Raw genomic sequence first — 21,593 nt, forward strand, 5'->3', positions numbered from 1 at the left:
ATTGATATAGATAGGAAATATCGAAAACCAAGTAAATGATATTAAAATTTTAAGATGATATTAAAAATTAAATTAATTCATTCACACGGCACAAGAATATTAGAATATTAAGCATGAGAAATTGAAATAGCGTAAACAGTTTAAAATTTCGAAAAAGATGGATTTGTTTGATTAAGTTTGGTTATTTCGGTGTATATTTGAAGAGTTAAGTGTTTTCTTCAGCCGTTGATTTATAAACGAAAAAAGCTATATCGCAAAAAAATGACTAGCGACAAAGTGTTTGCTTTTACGTAATTATCGTCGTCAGATTTAGGCAAGTTTGTTCTCAAATGTTAATTAATTGCGACACACGATTTATCATCCATCGAAATCGAAAATAAAATTAAAATGCAAGCAGAGAACAGAACCTGTCTAGAATCAAAGATTAAGAAACAAATTTTATACTAGGCAGTTATAGATAATTTCATTGAAAAAGCAGCACGAACGCGGTATAATTATTTCCAGATCGCGGATGTTTGCAGGTTTATGGGATATACAAGTAAAAAGAACACGCGTAATATTCGAAAATACACAGAAGATTAAAAATAAAATTTACTCGTTGTAATATTTAAAAGGTAAAATACTTTGTGTCGCTAAAAATATCAACTTGCATAAACATTCGCGGCCTAATTATTTTCTAACAAATATTCGACATTCACCTTGTTCTTAATTTTCCTACGGACTTTCTTCAGGGACTTCTCTTCTTGTTTCGTCAGAGGCAGTTTCGTAGGCACTGGATATCCCTCCGCGATCAATGTCCGCTTTTCCTCTTCGGTCAACGTTAACACACCCGTCGACCCTTTCTGCAAGATGAATTTAACGCAACGTCACAACCTACGTCCATCTTTCTCTGTGTTTATGGCGTGAATTTTATTGGAATTTATTGGTCTTTTTTGCATTACAAAATATAATTTTTTAAATTGCGAGTCCGATCAAACTCAATATATCTCTTTATTCGACCGAACTTATTTGTGTTACGACCCAATATCAATTAACGTAGTGGTTAATTATATATCTTGTCAATCATATATCAGATCTCTTTCACAAAATTTTAAAAGTCATATTTCGCATAAGACATCAGATATTTGCTTAATTTTTAACAAAATTTTCTGTCAAATTTCTATCAATTTTCTGTACCTTCCTTTTATAAAACTCTTATGAAAGCATGTGTAGAATGTAAATCACGCAATTAAGCGTAAAATACGTCACATAAAATATAATAATAATAATTTATTGGTACTTCAGGCCCATATCTTATTATATTACAAGGTGGTTATTGCATTCTCATTTCTAGTTTCCTACACAATATTATACTCTTATATCGAGTTCTTAGTTACTCCATTATATCGCTATATTATCATTTATTTCGCATAAAATATTTCGCTCATTGACAGAATGAATAACGAGGCGCCAAAAAACGAAATGTAAAGAAAAATATGATATATTATAGGCACTATTATTTACGCCATCTCCTTCCAGTAAATAAAATGCATACGCAAATGCGCTATGAAAATGCATACTTTTTCTGAGAATTGAAAATTTATCGAGTATTTATACAGCGACATTGAAAAATCTGCAATAAAAAAAGAAAAAATCGTTACTACCGCTCGTGACATAGGCTCGCTTATAACATAAAAACATTTCGTAATTACATTATAAATTTACTTCAAGATTGTCGACTATCTTATAACTCGAAGTCGCTTATTTTACATATGCGTCTGAAAAAAAAGTGGCGTTAATTAAAAAAGATTCCAGTTTGGCTCACCGGTTGACAGGAAATCAAGGGTGTGTGTATCGGCTGTCTGGTGGTGTGCGTGCCGTTTGTGATGTAAAGTCTGGGCGTGAGCAGGCCTCTGAGATTCTGTGCGTGCGCGGAGCTCTGGGAATCTCGGCGTTCCGGCGAACAGGAAGCGGAAGCGGTGCCCTCGCTGTCGGAGCTGGCGCTGCTCGGCGGCGTTGGCGGTAGGCCCTGCCTGGACGCGCGTAGATCCGCCTGTTTCTCATCGTTCGCCTCCCCGTTGTACTCTTCTACCTCCATACCCTGTGACACACAAAGTTTGTTTTCTATTAGCATCTTTATAATTCTTAGATGCATCAGGAAAAGATATTCGTAATTTGAGATCAGCGAGTAAGAGTATCGAGCGTCGACGAAATTTTGTTTCTTGGAATAGTCGAATATTCGCTCTTCTGTTTCTTTTTAAATTGAAATTCTATCGATTAAAATCGTAATTCCATAGGAAAACGAAGAATATGGCGTGTCAAGAAAGAGCGAGAAATTATCGTGAAAATCTACTAAATGTTACGTTTCTTTTTGCATTTTATTTGCATTTAGATGCACTAAAGTGTAAAAAGGGAAATTCTCGAATTTTAAATACTCCATTGAGACGTAAAGAGATAGAATATTTACAAAAACTTGCTTCGAATAAAAACGATAGAAGTTCGTTCAAACAGAATTAAGCGAAAAGTATTCATGTGAAAGTCATTCTGCTGTAACAATTACACATGTTAAATTACGGAATACCTAACACGTGTCGTTACATCTATACTAACATCGTTCCACTCTAATAATTAGCTACGTTTCGATATTTGACGTTATCTGTTGGAACAAGTGTTCGCATACGTTTACGAATAACTACAAGACACGAACATTCGCGCTTGAAAGTTCCTTCATCGTTTGAATAATCGTCGTATTATATATTGTTAAGACGAACGTGTATCTCAATTTTTAATAATCGTACGCTTCGATCTTTGCTTTTACAAAACTTTATCCGCCTCTCATTTAGCAACATGTAAAAGGGGATACGTAGAATCGACGAATTCCTTGAACATTTGACACATTCCCTTGCGCACTTTCACGAACAGAATTCTATCTGTAAGAATTCTAAATAGAGAAAATATGGAAGTACCTGATAATATTCCTCGTCATCCTCCTCGCTATCGCTGGTCTGCGACATGTGGTTCTTCGAAAAATGGAGACTCTGAGGAAACACCATGGTTATCGTGTTTTTGTCGTCGGTTATAGACGTTTGACAAGACTCGGAAGGACTGCTAGGCGCGCTGATCGGTTCACCTTTGATCTCTGTACACTCCACGTCTTCAGGTACTACATTGTTTCTTCTCTTTAGGATAATCGTTGAGGTAGACGACGTGGACGACGACGAAGGCAGCTCGTCGCGTCCCGACGCGGTATTCATTGAGATCGCCGGGAAACACTCCTCTTCCATATCTGCAAAAACAAAAATATCATCCGTTCTTCGCTTTACTTCGCACTTTATTCGCATAAGACGATCGTTTCCGACAACTTTGAACCTAAATTCTCTCCATCTTCGTATGTTCGCACGCTATTCCATACGTATTCTTCTGTACACAAATACCCAAGTATATAGGTACTATGTATCAGTTCTAAATATTTTTCTATCCGCCATTGCATTATAAGAAACTGAACAGGCAACGCCAAGGTTCGAAATTACGTGTGCAAATGTGTACAATGAAATCACGACGAGCAAACGGATCGCGACAACCGCTATCAGATCCAGTCATTACACGTTACTGATACACCACTGAACAATACGATAATACGAACTGTGTCGTCTCGAGGAGTTAATGGATCAACGACGCACACAGGCTGCATAAACGAAACTGACGAGACACGTTGATGACGGCAGGATATTGCCAATAGTACGGGGTTCCCTGAAATTAGCAGCATTATCAGACTCCTGTTACACCTGTAACGTTATATCCTCCTCTATCGGAGATTCTGCTATAGCTTTCAAGTGTATTTCAAGTGTATCGTGCATTAGCGTTACCCCGTCATTCGCGATGCACCGTAATGATGTCGAGGAAGAGGTTCTTAAAAGTCGAATGTGGGAAGGTGAGGAGGTTTCTCGCGACTGATAGATGTGCCGGTGAATGGAGGTGCAAGTATTAGTAGGATCGTAAATTGTAACGTTAGGACTTTGCGTTGTTGAGAATCCTGGTACTGAGAATGGATAGCGTATAGTAGTTACGCTACAACCTTAATATTTGTTGGATCTGCTAATGACGACATTAGATCTTTTTATAGCACGCACTTCTTGATCGCGCGTGTTTCTGCGAATTTGCATTTTTATGAACACAACCAGAGAGATCGACCCTTAGCAGAAATGTGTCTTGTTTATGGAATATTATAGGGATTACTATGCTGCGAGTCTGTATGCGTTTATGAGAAATTTGTAGATGTAAAACCGCATTGGATACGTCCAACGACTACGTTGGTAAAGAAAGGTACACAGTTGGAAATAGCAACGAAGCTGTAAATAGTATTAAGATTTTGTTAAAAATTAAAGTTGACAGTAGTGGAGACAATAATAGAATTTGCAGTTGTTTACTACATACGGATGTAGCAGTGGCTCTGTCTAGCTTTTCTTATGATAATGTGTGTGACAGATGAGACAATTTTTTCTAACTGACAAGTGTGTTCGTGAAGATTCTTGGGGATATTAGTGGAATTAATATCAGTACTGTTATCATTATTGGTATTAGTATTATTAGCACCAGCGCTTTATCGAGTTAAGAATTATAATATCAAAATTTTGCTGTTGGTGATATTAGGAGTCTTTTGTGGCTTACAATTAGATTCTCGTAATTTTTTAACGATAACAACGATATTAAAATTTGTTGCAATTGACGCTGGTAGAAGTAAGATTTCTTGGATTTAATACAGTTACTAAAGTTTCCTGATTTTGCTAAGATTACGAATTGTATTACATAATACTCTCTGCCGATATGGTTAGAGGTCTTAAGATTTACCGATAATGATATCAGGATCTACTGTAGGATACACTCTTATATGCTATTACGATTATCTAAGATTATTTGCAGTCACGAGCATATTATTGGATTCACTGATAAAACATTAAGAAGACACGATTAAGAACCATCTATGACAATATGCTAAGAAACTAACTATCGGTGAATAAGATAAAATCACAAAGTATGTAGTATATAGATCAAAGAATTCATTAGTAAATTTACTCGATAAATCTCGACTAATATAAAAATATATGTTTTACCGAACAAAGCAAAAATCTGGCCTTCGTATCTCTCCTCACTCACGAAAAGTGAAACAATCACATCGAACGATATCTTGCAAGAAACCATTCGACTCTTATCTAATATATTTTTCGGTATCATCAACGAGATATTCGCATTTCGAAAATATTTACGAAAAATCGATTTTTCTACATCACCTTACGTAATTATCCCAAATAATGAATTTGTTCGATGAAATCTTTTCATTAAACAATAAACGATCAACTACTTGGAAATCCAATTAATCGTTTTATGAAATCGATTTATTATCCCTTGTCTAGCGGAAGCTCGTTTTTATCAGCAGTGTTGGATATCCTATTTTCTGCATCTATGTGGCAATAAAAAATAAGATTGATAAAATAATAAGATGTAAATATTCGAAGATTAACTATCTTAAACATTGAATAAAGATATCGTAATTACTGGATGAGGAAATGAATTCTTTCCAACTGGATTCGCATAACTTATAACTGCTATTGGTGCTATTAAAGATTTTGTAACGTTAACAGGGCTTCCTGTTGACCTATAAAAAATTTCCCAAAAGAGATTACAACTATAGTCCAAGTTTTCGTGTGCTCTTACCATCGATTCTGCTTCGAATGTCCAACGATTTATGATGATCCAGATTAGTAGAATCGATGGAGGAACTAGTGGTGGAAAGAGAAGCGCCAACCCTATCGGCGGACGATCCGGAATTAGGTGTATGGGGGTTGGCACCGGGTGTCGCGGGGCTTGGAGGAGGACTCGACGCCAACAAACTATAATTGTGCTCGGACTTGATCGGTCGTGGACCTCCGAGGGCGGCATCCGTCATCAAACGATCCCTTAACACAACTCCCAGCGAGGATTTATCTCGCACGTTTAACGCGTTGCCCCATTCTTCCTCTTTGGCTCCCATGAGAACATCCTGGCCGAGGCCCTGCAAGCAAAACATCGCTATGTCACAAGTTCGAATTTACGCAAATTCGTATCTCTATGAATATAATTGACAAAACGAAGGCTAGGCAGAAATTCGTGTTGCCTGTTAAATAACCACAACGCAACTACGTTTTCAACACGTTATCATAGCTTTGCGTGTTACGTGTACTGTGCACATTTTTGTACCTAATAGACCGAGCAATTAGCTAACAATACGACTGACTTAGGTAACATTGTCAGAAAGAAGCGCGCAGGTATTGCATAATGTCTTCGCAAGATAAAACGTATAAAACTGGCGCGCTAGTCAACGAATCGAGTTGATTTCCGAAATATTTTTCAACGCGACTGTAATCTTTGAAATTTGGAAAACCGGTTCGAATTTACGAGGATCGATGAAAAGACTGTTTCCGTTTAGATTTTAAAGAAAATTATTAGGCGTAATTCATGGCTCGGGCTCCTCGAGCGACTGTAACGATCAATACTGGAAACGGATGGTTTGCTTTTAAGAGGATAATTAATAAAAAATCCTCTTCGATTATATCTCGATATACGCATACTTCGATTCGTTGCGGCGCGAAGGGAAAATACATAAAATTCGCGTAAAATTAACGCGTTAACGCGTCGTCGACTGACTACCTTACGCAAAAGCTAACAACTGAACTTTGTGCATAAATACACGAGTTCACTGGTGACCTGTCGACAATGCGTTAAGGCATAACCCGGTTAACAGGTTAGAGTCTCGATCCGTCTTGGAAGTCTCCGATCGCTGGAAAGGTTGCTCGTCTCTCTTGTACGCTCGCTGGTTGCCAGGCACATACGCGGCCAAGCCAAACCAACGGAGGACTCGCGGTGCGAATCAATGGACGGGGGGAGCGACGTTCGAGGCTGTCAATGGCTGCCAGTTGTCTCATTGCCGAAGGTGTCAAGGACCCCGCATCTAAAATTGTACGTGCTCGTATCCCGAAGCGGTCACGCTTGCCTCGACCAAAGAGAAGGGCGCTAGTCGGGCCGGTCAAGTTGAAGGCCGAAGCTGCCAGCCACGGGTACAGTCTCTCTTCTTCGCCCTTCTTCCCACCAGGCCAACGATCTTACAAGTGGCCCTTCCCTTGAGGCCCTTCGCGCTCCAGCAATGCGGAACTCGACAACAGTCAAGGTCAACGCGCAAGGTTCCGCACTTTTTTCCCTCTTTTACCGGAGAACCATCGAAGAAGCTAAGCCGAGCAGTGCTACGCCGTAATTTAAGAATATTTGGTTGTTCGCACGGCAAAGTGTTTACTTTGACTTCGTCTTTTGACATTTTTGAGCGTGTCGAAGCGCTCGATTCGAGCTTGTCTCAGGCACTATGTCGTCTAAAAAAATATCGCTTTATCGGTGAATATCGAAATAATAATAGGCGCGATGTTTTATGTTTTATGTCGCGTTAGGATCTACGATACATCCTGGTCTATTAGCTTTCTCCGTCTCTCCGCAAGTCGCACGTAACGTAAGTAAAGGATTCGCTTCAATTTTTGACATCTTGCCAACAAACCGCAGAAGTTTTGCAAAACGCCACTGTACGACTTTCCGAGACATGGAGAAATTGACCAGATGTTGTACATGACGTAAAACGTAAAATATCGCTCATCCATAGCTTGTTAACAAAGCGAAAAAACAATCTTGGAGAGAACCCAATAATTTCGTCGACATTCTATGCTCTTCGTTTTATGAAATTAATCGATTGGGCAAATAAGCGGCACGGCGCAAGGAACTGTTTCCACCGAAAGCTAAGCTAAGCCGATCGAAACACGACTATCGAAACAAATATTTTGAAACTTTGTGCATAGCGTTGCATAGCTTAGCTCCGCCTTCCGGTCACTGCCCGGCTTCCCTTTCTTTTATTTTGTTTCGTTTGCAGATTCTGTTACGCATAATGGTTTATGACCGAGTCGAGGTGATGATGAGTTTTAGGTTTTATGGGAGAAGACTTTAGACGCAAGATTGTTGGGTTTATGGGATCGATCGTTAGTCTTTTAGACCCAAATGTTGAGTTTTTGTGGTCGATTGTTTTTATTTGTTCTAAGGAGGTTTGAAGATTTTTGCCGACTCTTTATCTTCCAATCAACGATGTTTTGTGCTATCTTTTATTTTTGTTGAACTATCCTGTATCTTATTTAAGTTTCGGCGATTGTTATCGTACGTTGCAGAAAAGGGTCGGATTTCTTTGTCAAATTTCCTGAAATTTCTACACTCTCACGATACCGTCTATTTCCTCCGATCACGATAAAAGTTTCTAACGATAGCTGTTACCTTTCCTCATGAATATTAAGACAAAGCAATAGGAAAGTCGAAGCGAAGATTCTTACAGGTACTTTCTACGATACTTTTCTTCGACAGAAAACAAAAAAGAAAATAACTTCAACCTTCTAACTCCGGCTACTTTTACGAAGACACTGAATGCTAATAACAGTTGCAGAACGTCTTATACACTTGAAAAATCGGACGCTGAACACGAAAACAATCGTTGAAAAGGAAGGACAGTTTCGCGTGAGATTCGATAACTCGGCTGTCTATACCACGGGTGAACTTCTATTATATCTTGCTGATCGGTTGCGAAAGTCTCGACACGTTTTGAGGTGGATACCGTTACACGTGATTGCGTTACATGGTTGCAAGGGGAAAGATATTCTCAGCCTCCGCTCGAAAGTTGATACAATGTGCTCTTACTAAAAGTGAACGTCCATACAGGATATTTCAGAGACAAATTATCCGGCAGTGACGAAACAGTTCCTAAATCGAATTACTCGGAGAAAAGAATTAGCTGTATGATAACCTGCAAAAGTCTTTGGCCAGATAGATCGTATTCCTACACATTCTTCGTCGCGTTCAGTGGACAATCTTTCAACGCTAGAATCGGCAAGTTTGTCAGGATGATAGATTTTCGATTTTTAGCCTTTGCAATTGTGAAAAATACGTATGTAATAAAATAAATTGCTTCGAATATAAACGAATAGACGAAAGTCATGCAAAAGTTACTAGTTTGTTAAAGTAAAGGATCTGAAACGCATTTTAATAGGTTTGATAGTCCTGGTATTAAAAAGAAGACGATTAATCCAACGAACGTTCAAACAATCGTGGCACGGACGCAATTCTATTCAAAGTTCTTCCGTATCGTAATTCATTTGAATCGCGTCGCGGCTTTTGCTCTTTCTCCTCGCTCGTTATGGGTCGTTTCTCTAACGGACGGCAGAACAAAGCCGGTGATTTTCCAGAAGCGAGACAATTATTCTGCCCTAGACAATTAGCAACCAACAATCTGGGACCGTGGCTCTAGCTTCGCGACACTTTTTCAACGTGCTCTTCCAACCACAAAGAATTCACTATATGTTCTTCACCTATGCTTCCACTTTACTTCGTTCGAAACATGGGACATCGAAGACCATAAACGAAACAGTGGGAATAGAACAAAGACGCGAACTACAAAATTTTCTTCGTCTTTTGAAGTAGCTCGTTATGGCAACGTCTTTCCGACATGCTTTTTTAAACGATATCGATCGGAAAGAAGACCCTGCTATTTTTTCTCGACCAAGAAATAGCGAAGGAAGAAAAAACAGGGAGAGAAACGAACGAAACTTTGTCTTTCAAACTATCTTCTCCCAGCTTCACGACACTTTTCCAACGTTCTTTTCTGATCGTTCCATCCGCGAAAAAATTCTATTTCATTGGATTTTACTTGATTAAGAGAGGAAAGAAAATGAAAAAGAGAAAATAAACCAAGAGACAGAGAGGAAATGAAATACGAGCGAAGAGAAATACGAAGTAGAAAATTTTCTTGGTTTTTCAAACTAGCTGTTTCCAGTTTCTAAAGGAGAAATGTTGAAGCAACCGGTCGCGTTGCCAACTGAGAACTGACACGTTCAACGACTGGATACGCGAGATCTGTTGCGCTTCAGCAATGCGGAACTCGAGCCCAAGGTCGCGACACCACTCTTCCTTTTTCATCTCCAACGATCGTCTCTTTTCAACTTGGTCTCTCTCCTCTGGTACGCGCTCCTTCTACCCCCGTCTGCTTTTCCGTTATGCTTCAGTCGCAGCATCGCCGTTTATCCAGCTCCTTACACGGTTTCACTTCCGCCGGAAGTCGCTAACGGGTCATTTTATCGCGGAACTCGGAGATAAGGGTGCTTCCGCAGATTTTTCTTCGATTTTGAACGTCGTTCGTCTCGATTCTGTCGAGTCTCTTCGGAGGAAATCGGGTTCCGGTTTGAAGTGCATCGACAGATAACATTAATTTTGTGCTAAAACACGTTTTGAGTCTGTTGAAGCTTTTTGAGTTTATAGGCTGTTACGTTGAAACGAATCGCGAACTGCAGGACGATGTAAGGGTGAAATTTGAGGAATGTACCGTGGCTTTATGAGTTTTTATATCGAATTTAGTTTGTAATTATTATTTGAAATACAAATTTTCTGGAATATTTATAATATTCGATATTTATAACGCTGCAAAGTACAAAAAATAAGTTTTTAAACCATAAACTATGGAAAGGAATTTAATCGAAATAGACTGACTTGTCACGTTTCAACAATTTTCGTTAACTCAGCGTACTATTGTTCATAAACGCGTGCCTTTGATATCGTTCGCTGTTTAACATACGAAATAAATTAATCCATCGCTATTAATAAAATTACAAATTATAGTTAGTTGCAGGTACGTAGCAACTATCTTTCAAATTGAACAGAAGCTTGATTTTACTACTGACATCGACATCTTGTTATATCGCAGACCGTTCGAACTAACCCATTATCAAGCAGAAGTGCCAATTAAACATCACCTGTTCTTTTTCGAAGTCTGTTCGGTAATCCCCAATTACAGTTACCCGTTAACCAGTTGGCCAACGCTTAAGAACCAATTTTAATTGTAACTTTCCATCGAAACGCATCCTTCGCTTCCATTGAAAATCAAACTATAATACATGCGATCGTTCCAAATCAGTCTTAAATATGGTTTTAAATTTCTATTTCTATCAAAAAATTATTCGCATTTATTAGTAAACTTTTCTCATTTCTATCAAACAACTATCAATTTTTATCGGCTCTCTATCACTTGCATAACAAAGCAATGACGTAACGAGGTAATTTTTATAACTTTTTATCTTCGATTTCTCGGATAATTTATCTTCAGCGTCACTTTGTAACCATAAACAACGTCGAGTTAGCCTCGAGAAAGTAATTGTTACGTCTATCACAGTAGTTTCGACGTCGATATTAATTCGCCATGGAGCCGTACGGGAAGTGCAAGAGCCAACGGTGTCGTAGCTCAGCAATTTTCTCCGACAGTTATTTCGCTGGTTCAGCTCGTTCGTGTCAGTGCCTTCGCGAAACCGTAGAAATCTATGGTTGCTAACTGCTAATTTCCGCTTCGACGTTGCGACAAATCATTTTTCTTCGGTCGCGGTAAAGCGATTCCTTTGCCAGCCCCTCGAACGGACGAGCGACAGTCACGTTTTCGTCCAGCCAACTGTCGTTCCGATGCTCGAAGAAGCACAGTAATAGTAAAATCGTGAGATTTTATTTGAAAAATAGAGAAACTGCAAGTTTGACGGAAATTAATTACGACAATCGCGAATAACGCGACATTGGCCCTTGATCAGATGTCAATATGTATAATAATATGTCTGGTCACTGTTGATACTCTATTTTATTCAATTCGTCTATGGTTTCTATAGAATACATGAAATACATCAAACGAACCTCTTTTCGATCGTGAAGCTGTTATTCGATTCTTAAACGAACGATTGCCAAATTTGACAAAAATACGTGAACGCAGTTATCGATTATAGAAATATGAAAAGATAGTAAATTTATAGCTTTCGAAAGTAGCCTAACGCGTATGAATATGTTATAAAAAATCAAATTACCAACAGGTTTCTAAATTTGCTTACTGGATGCGAACCAATGTAGTTTATACATAATTAATTAGGAAAAATTCAACGTACGTATATTATGCGTATATCCACTATACACTATCAATATGTAATACGATAATATACTATACAAATCTGTACGAACGTAATATTTTTGCAAAATATCTAAAGCGAAATATCCATCGTAATATTTAGGAAGAGTCTCTATTTCACTCCCTCGGTTATGTCTAAAAATATAAAATCGCATAAACAATGGCTGACTGCTAATGAACAATCGACGTTGTCTATCATTTTCGCAGCGATAAGAGCCAAGGATACATCAGCCATTGGAAAATTGACACGAGCTCGTCACATTTCGCAAATTCCTACGTACGTTTTTCGCAGCTAACCATCATCGTTTTCCTTCTAATGGAAGTATCGATCCACCAAGGTGTCATATGTTATACTATAGATGACCATGGAGGGCCTAGTTCACGTAAAAAGTCGATATACGTTCGGGTCACGTTCATGGTTGCTCGAAAACCACTGCTATCTACGTTCTACGTCCGAGTTCCAAGCAATCGATACTTCCATTGCAACTTGTACATTAATTATTGTACAGATACGAATCCAGTACGACACTGGGAAATAAAGAAGAATTGTCGAAACTGTGGGGTCGCAATGAATTACGATCTTTCCAATTTCTATTAATTTATCCGATCGACGAATTTTTTAATGCGGATAATTTTAAAGATAATTTTCTAATTCTTATGGTTTTTCGCGATGTGTACGCGGTACGAATTTTGAGAAGAATTTTTAAGTCGTGTAATAATATCGCTTGACAAATTTCAAATCGTTCGTACTTAAAAGTAAATGTACGCCATCGGATTAGAACAATCGAACTTGAAATATTTTTATTCGCGATTGAAAAAACAGGAGATGTACGAAGTGTATCCGTAATATCGTAATTAGTTCGTGTTATATATGTTTATATTACTGCCTCGATTTTTTATAATATTTTTTCTAACAACATATACCGCAAGATGTATTAATCGGATTAAATGTTTGTTTCCAAATTACGAAATTTAATCCTCGACTAGCGATATCCTAGAATCACAGGTGACATACGCGATAGTTCGGGCTTCGGTTTAAATTAGGTTACTTAACTTTAATCTGTATCCTGTACTTTACGCCGTATCACCAATGATAATCTTTATCGTGTAAAATGCAGAATATAATTAATAGAACCTAATACAAGCAGCTGTGTGACACCTATGACCCCACGACACTGCTCAAGGTTGAGGATTTAAAAAAAATCAGATTAAGCGTACTATATTATTAGAATATTTTTTATTCCCTTTCGTTCGTCTGGTATGCTATATCTAACTATTTCACGACGGAGCAGATTTTTAATCGAACGAATCATACGGATGAAACAGTATTTAAATCGAGCTATTCGCAGCTTTCAGTGTCTAAATTCCAAATAGAGAAACGAGAGATCGCGTCGTTGAGAGGCTTGTTTTCTTCGTTTTCAATTAGAAAATTATCGAGATACGATTACTGAAAAATAGTTGGAGATATGATTACAGAATTATCGAAATACATTTATTGAAAGGTCATTTGTAAGATACGGTTACAACACGAAACCATAACCGTGGATATTTACCATAAAATTGTCGGTAAACAAATGAAATTGTTATCTTTGTTAAGCACGTTTTGTACGTGATCGAACCTCCGAATTGAATTCCCTCTTACGAGGGCGATATTATTAAATTATTAAATCTGAAAATTAATAATTATCTATTTGCTTCGTATGCTTAAACGGATTGTTTAATTGAATATACACCGATTGTTTAATAGTCAGGCAAGAAATAAATACGCGAAGTGCCTTTATGATAAAACAGCCGTATGAAGAATTACGTTGCGAGTAGAGAAGTTATCAATTGATTTGTATAATCATCGGGGAAATACAGAAAAACGAAAGAAATATTACACGATATCATTCTACGAAACGTTTATCATACGTTTAATTATGTATGTAACACTGCATGCACAATCGTAATATTGAATATTTCAGAGATCGATGCAATAAATATTAATATGTTTAAGTATTATGATCGTTTAAATTCACATTTTTAAATTTAAATATTTATGAACCAATTAATCCAGAAGATCAAATATGCGATATAATTCGTTTTTTATATCTGCTGTTTTATATCTGCTGCAAGAAGAAATATCAGAATATAGACATGATTTTGTTCTGTATTAGTACTCTATTTTTATCTGGTCCTGTGAAATGAAAACCGGTTTAAAGTTCAAAACGGGCATAAAATAAAAAGCCAAAAAGTGCTGGAAAACATTTAAAAGTTGGGACTGTAAAAAAGAAGTACAACGAAAACCGGTATTTCCCGTTCAGAAACAGGAAAACAATCGCGAATTTGCAAGGAACGAGGCGACAAGCCGTGCAGTTATGCCAAGTATCCGACAGAATTGACCTTTCTGTTCGCCAACTCGCTGGCAAACTCTAGATGTATGGAAACGGTCGTAAAAATCGTGGTCACCGAGCGAACATAATTTACAAACTTTTGGGGAAGACGACGCAGTTGCTAACAATGATTCTCATCGAAGTCAATTAAATAAATTCTGGTTACTACTAAAATAAATTTCATGGAAAAATTGTAACTAAACTTTATTATTAAAATACTCATTGTCGAAAATTTAAAAATTCAGATCAATGAATTTAAAATTAAATAAATTTGGACCACTACCGAATTAAATTTTCAAAAAAAAAAAAAAAAAGATTCTAAAAATGTATCGCGAAGAAGCTCGTCGTAAAAATTGAAGTCAAGGAATTTGGAATTAAACGAATATTAAATTTCATAGAAATCAAACACACGAGTACAAATTGAATTCAATCGTCGCCTTGATATCAAAGGACCGTGTTACAGACAGCCTAAATTACCTCGCAGAAACTTAGCTCTACTATGAAATCTAACTAAAGGACAACGAGCCGAATATGTAATTTCAATTACCCAGATGTGGCTATGAAATAAATTATTAATTAAATATTAAATTCGTTCCTAAAAGCTTCTACAGAACTAAAAATTAAACATTTCTTCCGTCTGACCTACATTTTGGCTTATCTGGTTTTAAGAATCCGGTTTGACAAACGAATATAAAGTCGCCGGCTGTAAATCTACCGACGTGATTATATATTCACGTGCAATAAAACGTTTCGATTAAGCCGTTACGATCTTGATTGTTAGTTCTCGATAATGTTCGCGTTCGTTCGTCACACAGAAACGACTGGTTCCCTTCTGAAGAACACCTTGCATGCGCGACCAAATATTCAGAGTTACGCAAAAGATTTTAAACCGACATTAAAGACTAGTTCGTGACGAACAGGTTTCCTTTAGGATTTAGAGATTGTATATTTACTTAGTCTTCGAAGACACGGAATTCCAAGTTCTTGGATGCTTTGGATTTGGAACTTTTATTGCATTACATTTAGAACGTTGAGAACTTAACGGATGTTGGAGTTTCAACGGAGAGAAATTAAAAAGGGGAGTTAAAGTTGGTAAACTACTGAAAGTTAAGTTCTCGGAGAAGACCGGATATTCTCAATTTGTGCGAGGAAAATTAATTTTTCAAAGTTACGAATTGAAAATTAACGAGTAATAACTTGTTCAAATCTACAAATTTAAGTCCAGTGATATCTCTCAAATTTTCAACAAACTCATCGAACATTCCCAAACATCGGTGTACAACGAAATTCGCAAATCCCAATTTCCGCCCAATAATTCAGCCCAACCTCGCGCCTTCCTAATTCCATCAACACGCCCGTCTTCGACGTCTTAAATTCTAATCGCCTAAAACCTCTGGAATTCCAAAGGGTCGAGGAACTCTAGAGCAGAAAGAGAGCCAACGATTTACCAAGTAAGTAAATCTGCTGCTCCTAAGTAAACCTCTTGTAAAAGTTTCCACTCGTCCCGCAAACGTAAGTAGTATCTTTGGTTGGTCGAGAATCTACGGCGACCTATAGGATTCTAGTTGGCAGAAGTCACTTTTACCAGCGTGTACCAGCCTCGATGAAGTCACGAAAAAAGGTGAACGTCCTCGAGTCCCATCGAAACCGTCCCGTCACTTAGCTCACTTCCCCTTCTCTCCCTTTCTACGTTCGTGCAACTATCACGAGCAAACTACGGCGAAGACGAAGACGACTGGATCGTTGAAGATGATGAAGACAACGATGACGACAGATCTTCTTTCCCGTGGTATGCACGACCATGTGGCTCGTTTCAAAACCCGATGCCCTCCAGTGGACAGGTACTCGACTGTGTATACCTGTTCGGATAGACAAGTAGACGATACCAGGAAAGTCGAGAAACTCTAGAAACCTTGAAATACAACCGAGCAAAGAAGGAATATGGGTATCTGGATATTGCGTGCCGGTTTGGATACCGGAAGCACGCTTCACTCTATGGATTTGGAAACGCTCGGTTTACGGTAGCTGATGATAATTTCGAGTGATCAAGAGTGGTTCGAATTTCGCGCGTTATGCTCCTCGGGTCTTTTTTCGTCGAATTTTATTTCTCTATCGTCGATAAATTTTGTGTAACTCGAGGAACGTACGAAAGCTCGCAAGTTCAAAGATCACGGCCAGATTAAAGGAGCATCGATCACTGATATTTTAACGAGCTTGTGATCGTAGAATTTTTTTTATGGAAGGATTAATTGAAAGGAAAACTGTTTGACGTCAAACAGAGGAAAAATGCTTCTGAAAATAAATTTCAAGGATAGTTCGATCACATTTTACGTGAATCACTGTATACTTCCTGATTGATTCATTGGATTGATCATATCGAATCACTTTCAAATTACTTACAATTTAAAACACGTAAATATACTATAATACGTTAATTAAAAAACAGAAGTAGTAGAAAAGCCGACGATTGCGGGATAAAACGGTAAAATCAATTATCCTGCGTGAACTAAGCGACAAAAATAGTTTGTTCAAAAACAAAAATTATTATTATGATACTGTCTCTGATACACCAACAAGTATAATATTTATGAGATTAATTGGATAAAGATGAAGCTTGGACTAGCTAACGTTATATGATAATATAATTTAATATTATTAAATATTCATTAAATTATTACTGTTACGGCAACGAATATAATATATAATACGATGCTTGTGAAATCTCAAAATGTTTTATATAACACGCACGATATAGACATAAAGAAAATTTCTATGGCGAGTATTCAAACACTTTCGTGAGCCAACGTAATATATAAATTTCGAAACGGATTGCCCAAAGAGTACACGAATCGACCATCCAATTCCTGACGTAAAAAAGATCCACAGGTTCAGTTCGTGACGAAGGAACTGGTCACGCATTCTAATATCCTCGTAACATCCTCGAGAGGTTCTCGAATGACGTAATCTCTCCCCCTGTGGGCCCCTATGAGCTTCCATAGGGCCGCGAGCAGCAGGTAGCGCCCAAAAATGCCAATGAAAGCGGCTCACATCGATGAGGTGCTCGCACGATGAAATTCGGAGTTCTCACGTAACTTGGGGAATAACGTACGCCTCGATTTCCTCTCGCGAGACTGACTCGAACACGCGGTCGATCGAGGGCATAGGATTCAACAGGTAGCCGACGCCTCTAGCCACGGGGATTACGCGTTTTACACGCGGCTCAGCACCCAAGGAAAACGCGCGCCGTATTCCACGAAGACGCCCCTAAGAAGATCAACTTCACGGCGGTTTGATTTTACATTCGAACGAATGTCGCTCATGGGCGAATGGACGAAAAAGGTAAAAATGACAACTTAGAGTCTGTCGCTGCTAGACTTGCGTTATTATTATTACTATTTATTTTATTTAAAGTCTGGTCGAGTAGTATAAGATCATTGTTCATGGAAGTCGATGATCTTTCGTTGGAGCGGAATCGATGCGAGGATATCGTTATTATCATTGTCGATATTATGTTCTTTTCTTTCTTACGATTATGTGGATGATAACCTCGAGAGTGTGGCACGGCAAGCGTCTCGTTCGACAGGAAAATTATTTTCCAATTCGTACATATGTGTGGGTTAAGCATGTCCTGATCTTATTCTAGTTACCACGGCTTGTTCTCGCGAAGTCTTTATTTCAATATTCATGGTATTTCCCTTTTGTTTTTGTATTTTCTCAAAGATGCTGTGATTTTGATAGTACGGGAATTATTAGTAAGATACAGTAAACTTTACCAGAGAAGATCTTTCGAAGGATTCTCGAAGGACGAAGGAAGAGAGGATTTTCTTCGCTACGCAAAATTCGTGAGGTCCCTCTTTTAAGAGTTGTATCATTTTGGAGACTTGTTTGAAATAGACAAGTGGATGATTGAACAGAGAAGAAGAGAAAAGAGTCTAACGGATGTCTAAAGATCTACGTAAATTTGGGGCGATTTCCTTTTCAGTATTTGCTTCTATCGTTCTGTTCGAGAAGTGAGAATATTTTGTTCGGTTAACGCAAAGAAGGAAAAGTTTTCACCGCTGTGAATGTTTTGTTTGCATCTGGTTTTCCGTATTTTCAGTATCTTGATAGTGTTTCGGTATTTTTATTATTTTGAGTGTAAATAAAATTAAATTGGAAAGAAGAAAACGAAGCCTGGGTGAAAGGAAAAGGGGCGTTCTTTTTATCTTAACTTTATAGGGACCCTATTTTTAGAATTTTATTGCGCAAATGTATCCGACACAATAAAAAAATGTCGCACGTTACAGGAAATGAAGAAAAGTACGACACGGTTTTATAAATATGCGCCTCTTTCAATGCATTGTTACGATCTACGACTTCCGTCTTCGTGGGCGTTGTTGTCCAGACATCTGTGCCTATGTATACACGACTTTTTAATTACACCAGCTGATGACAGCAGCGATATCCATGTAATAATTATTCGATCAACTACGCTGATAACAAGAAATTTTATCCATTCTCAGAACCAATGGAAAGACCTACAATATTATTCCCTCTTTCTATTTAAACGAACACGTTAAACGGTACTAACTGGACATTTCAAGAAATCACCGATGCTGTTCGACTCGTCTGACGAGGTTAATTAAATTTGCATACGTACGAGTATCGTTTGTTTATCGCGATGCTAAAATTAGATGCGAGAGAACGCGGTATGATTCACGAATAAAATAAATACTGGCAATATTATCATATTGCAAAAATCTAGGAAAAAATACTGTACGAATTTTTTCCAAATTAATTACACGTGATCGAAGAAACTGAAAATGCAAAAGTGAGTTGCAAATGTGTGTTTACATTTAATTTAACATCTTAATAAAGACGTTCTATAAGTAAAAGTTCGATGAACAACGTTCATTGCACGTAAAATTTAATAAACAATATATTGAATGATATAATTTTGAAAATTTGTAAGGAAACGAGGAATTTCCAATATATATGTATATATATAGGTTGGTCGTGATTCACAGACGAGAAGTGAAAAGGAACGTGCGCAATGTGGAATCGCAGGAATGTATTGTGCACGCTATTTTCTGCATAAGGAATATCGCTTTCAACGATAAAACGCCTCGAAGCGTTTCTAAATCGTCCTAGAAAAATTGTTTGGCATTTTCATGCGCGCATCGACACACTTTAGCGAACGATATATCATTTCGATAACAGTCACGCAATTATAGATATCGAGTGATAAAAACCGCCTATATGGAAGCAAAAATACAAAAGGAAAATTAACAATATCCGAAAGACATTGAATCTAATTGCAAAATGTTACTAGAATTTTAAATTTGTATCGCGAAATTAACCGAGCGAATTTATTTTGTATTTTCTCTTGAATCAGCCAGATATAATTAGTCGATCTAGCACTAGAATTTTACCCACTACGACTCCAAATTTATACTAAAACCTTAACGAAGAGAATCTAGCCTGACTTATTTGGAATTTCCTATATCGTGAACAATTTTTCGAAATTTTCACTAGCAAATAATACAGAGGCTCGAAAACAGGGCAAAGAATGCCAAACAGTTCAAAAACGTTATCAATGACGAAAATAAATGACATTCTACTAGCATTCGGTCGGTGTGTAGAGTCGATAATGCTAAAATAAAACGGATCGTAACTTCGGAACGAATCCAGCGAAATTATTTATGTTTGAGCGTGCGACGAGCGATAAGCGACAGTTACACGCTGTAAAAATTATCTGAAAACGCATTCGTGCCTTTCGTTGCTTAGATAGCTCAGGACGGATTTAAGAAACTATCGCGAGCAACGGTTCACGATTTATCGCGAGACCTCTATTCGAAACCTCTAATATCGAAAATTGCGAATAATTTTACAGCGAGAGGCATCTCGCCAGTTTCGCCATGAAATTTCAATGCTTCGTTAACTTACTTTTATTCCTTTATATTCAACTATTGTAGTTAAGTGCCACTTATATTCATTTTTATTACTATATTAGCCTTTCACCCATTTCTGCTTATTTCTACTATCGATCATTATAAACATAACTTTTCTACCATATTTGTAACACAGACATAGATGTATGTAGCGTGTTTGAACATTCTATTCGTAGAGTTTCGCAAATCACTCTCTTAAACAGCGTCATAATGCGTTAATATTTCGTTATTCGCTAAACCAGGAAATCCACGTTTAACTATGCGTTTCGCGTTGGGATCTGGCAAATCTTCGTTAAACTGCGCTCTTATTAATTACCATTATCACGCTCGCTGCTAATTTATGATTGTTATTCATTACGGTGGAAAATAAACTGGATGTTACGGGTGGTTAAAATATGTTAAATGCAATTACGCGTATATAAGATAAAGATTATATTGTAATCTTTGATAATAAATTTTATTGTCTTCTACGTTCGTAGACACTTTCTAAAAATACGAAATACGAATTCCTAATATTAAATCTCTCTTCGATAAGAAAATTCGAATACGTATGTATACGATAGAAAATACGTATGTATGTAATATAAAATTTCGATCATTTCTATTCTAAAAAAATAAAATACACAAAACATTATTGTCTTTTTTTTAAATATCGCGCTGACACATGCGCAGATCTTTTTCCAATCAAAAAACAATGATCTCAAAACGACATAAAAATCGAAAAAGAGCATCGATCGTGCCGACAATTACCCTCTCGAAGCAAACTACTTTTCACTAAACGCTGGAAAACAAGAAGAAGAATGAAACAGGTTAAACGGTTTTTTCTACCCGGTGTTTCGTGTCTGCCTTTTTAACCGTGGAGGCGCATGTTTATCGGTCGCGTGACGAAAAAAGAAAGAAGAGAAACGAACAGTTTGCATGTATACGAGGCGCGATAAAACGAACGCAAAAATTACGCACTCGCATGTACATTCGCAGATAAGGTTTTTATCGCAGGTGGTCTTTCCGTCGCGTCCACTGCTCGACTTTTCCATTTTCCTCGAAATTTCGTCTAAAAGGTGTCAATAGCTCGTAACTATGATTTCAGTGATCTTATCAGCCAACTGGTTTGCCAATTATTCGCAAGAGTGGTTTCAGTTTGATGTTTGCGACGATGAATTATTTGTGGAAACTTTGGAATCGAGAATTAGTCGAAAGAATGTAACACGAACTAAATATTACGAACGAACATAATATGTAACGAACTACATAGTAGTAATAGATAATAAATAA

General features: G+C 37.5%; 1 protein-coding gene across 2 annotated transcripts in view; it reads right to left on the reverse strand.

Annotated features, from left to right (window-relative positions):
- Positions 1-21,593, reverse strand: part of LOC100747330 (cyclic AMP-responsive element-binding protein 3-like protein 2) — a 48,193-nt gene that overhangs the window by 7,703 nt on the left and 18,897 nt on the right. For both annotated transcript variants that reach the window (XR_004461822.1, XM_003489911.4), the window contains exons 3-6: positions 5,692-6,028; positions 2,946-3,265; positions 1,805-2,080; positions 699-842 (exon numbers count right to left, since the gene is read on the reverse strand). Coding sequence is in view for 1 of the 2 variants with exons in the window: in XM_003489911.4 (XP_003489959.1) it covers positions 699-842; positions 1,805-2,080; positions 2,946-3,265; positions 5,692-6,028 (1,077 nt within the window). In the remaining variant the exon portion in view is untranslated. The remainder of the gene's footprint in view (positions 1-698; positions 843-1,804; positions 2,081-2,945; positions 3,266-5,691; positions 6,029-21,593) is intronic.

Source organism: Bombus impatiens, unplaced genomic scaffold (assembly GCF_000188095.3).
Source record: "Bombus impatiens unplaced genomic scaffold, BIMP_2.2 scf_0382, whole genome shotgun sequence".
In the NCBI taxonomy this organism is placed as follows: Eukaryota; Metazoa; Arthropoda; class Insecta; order Hymenoptera; family Apidae; genus Bombus; species Bombus impatiens.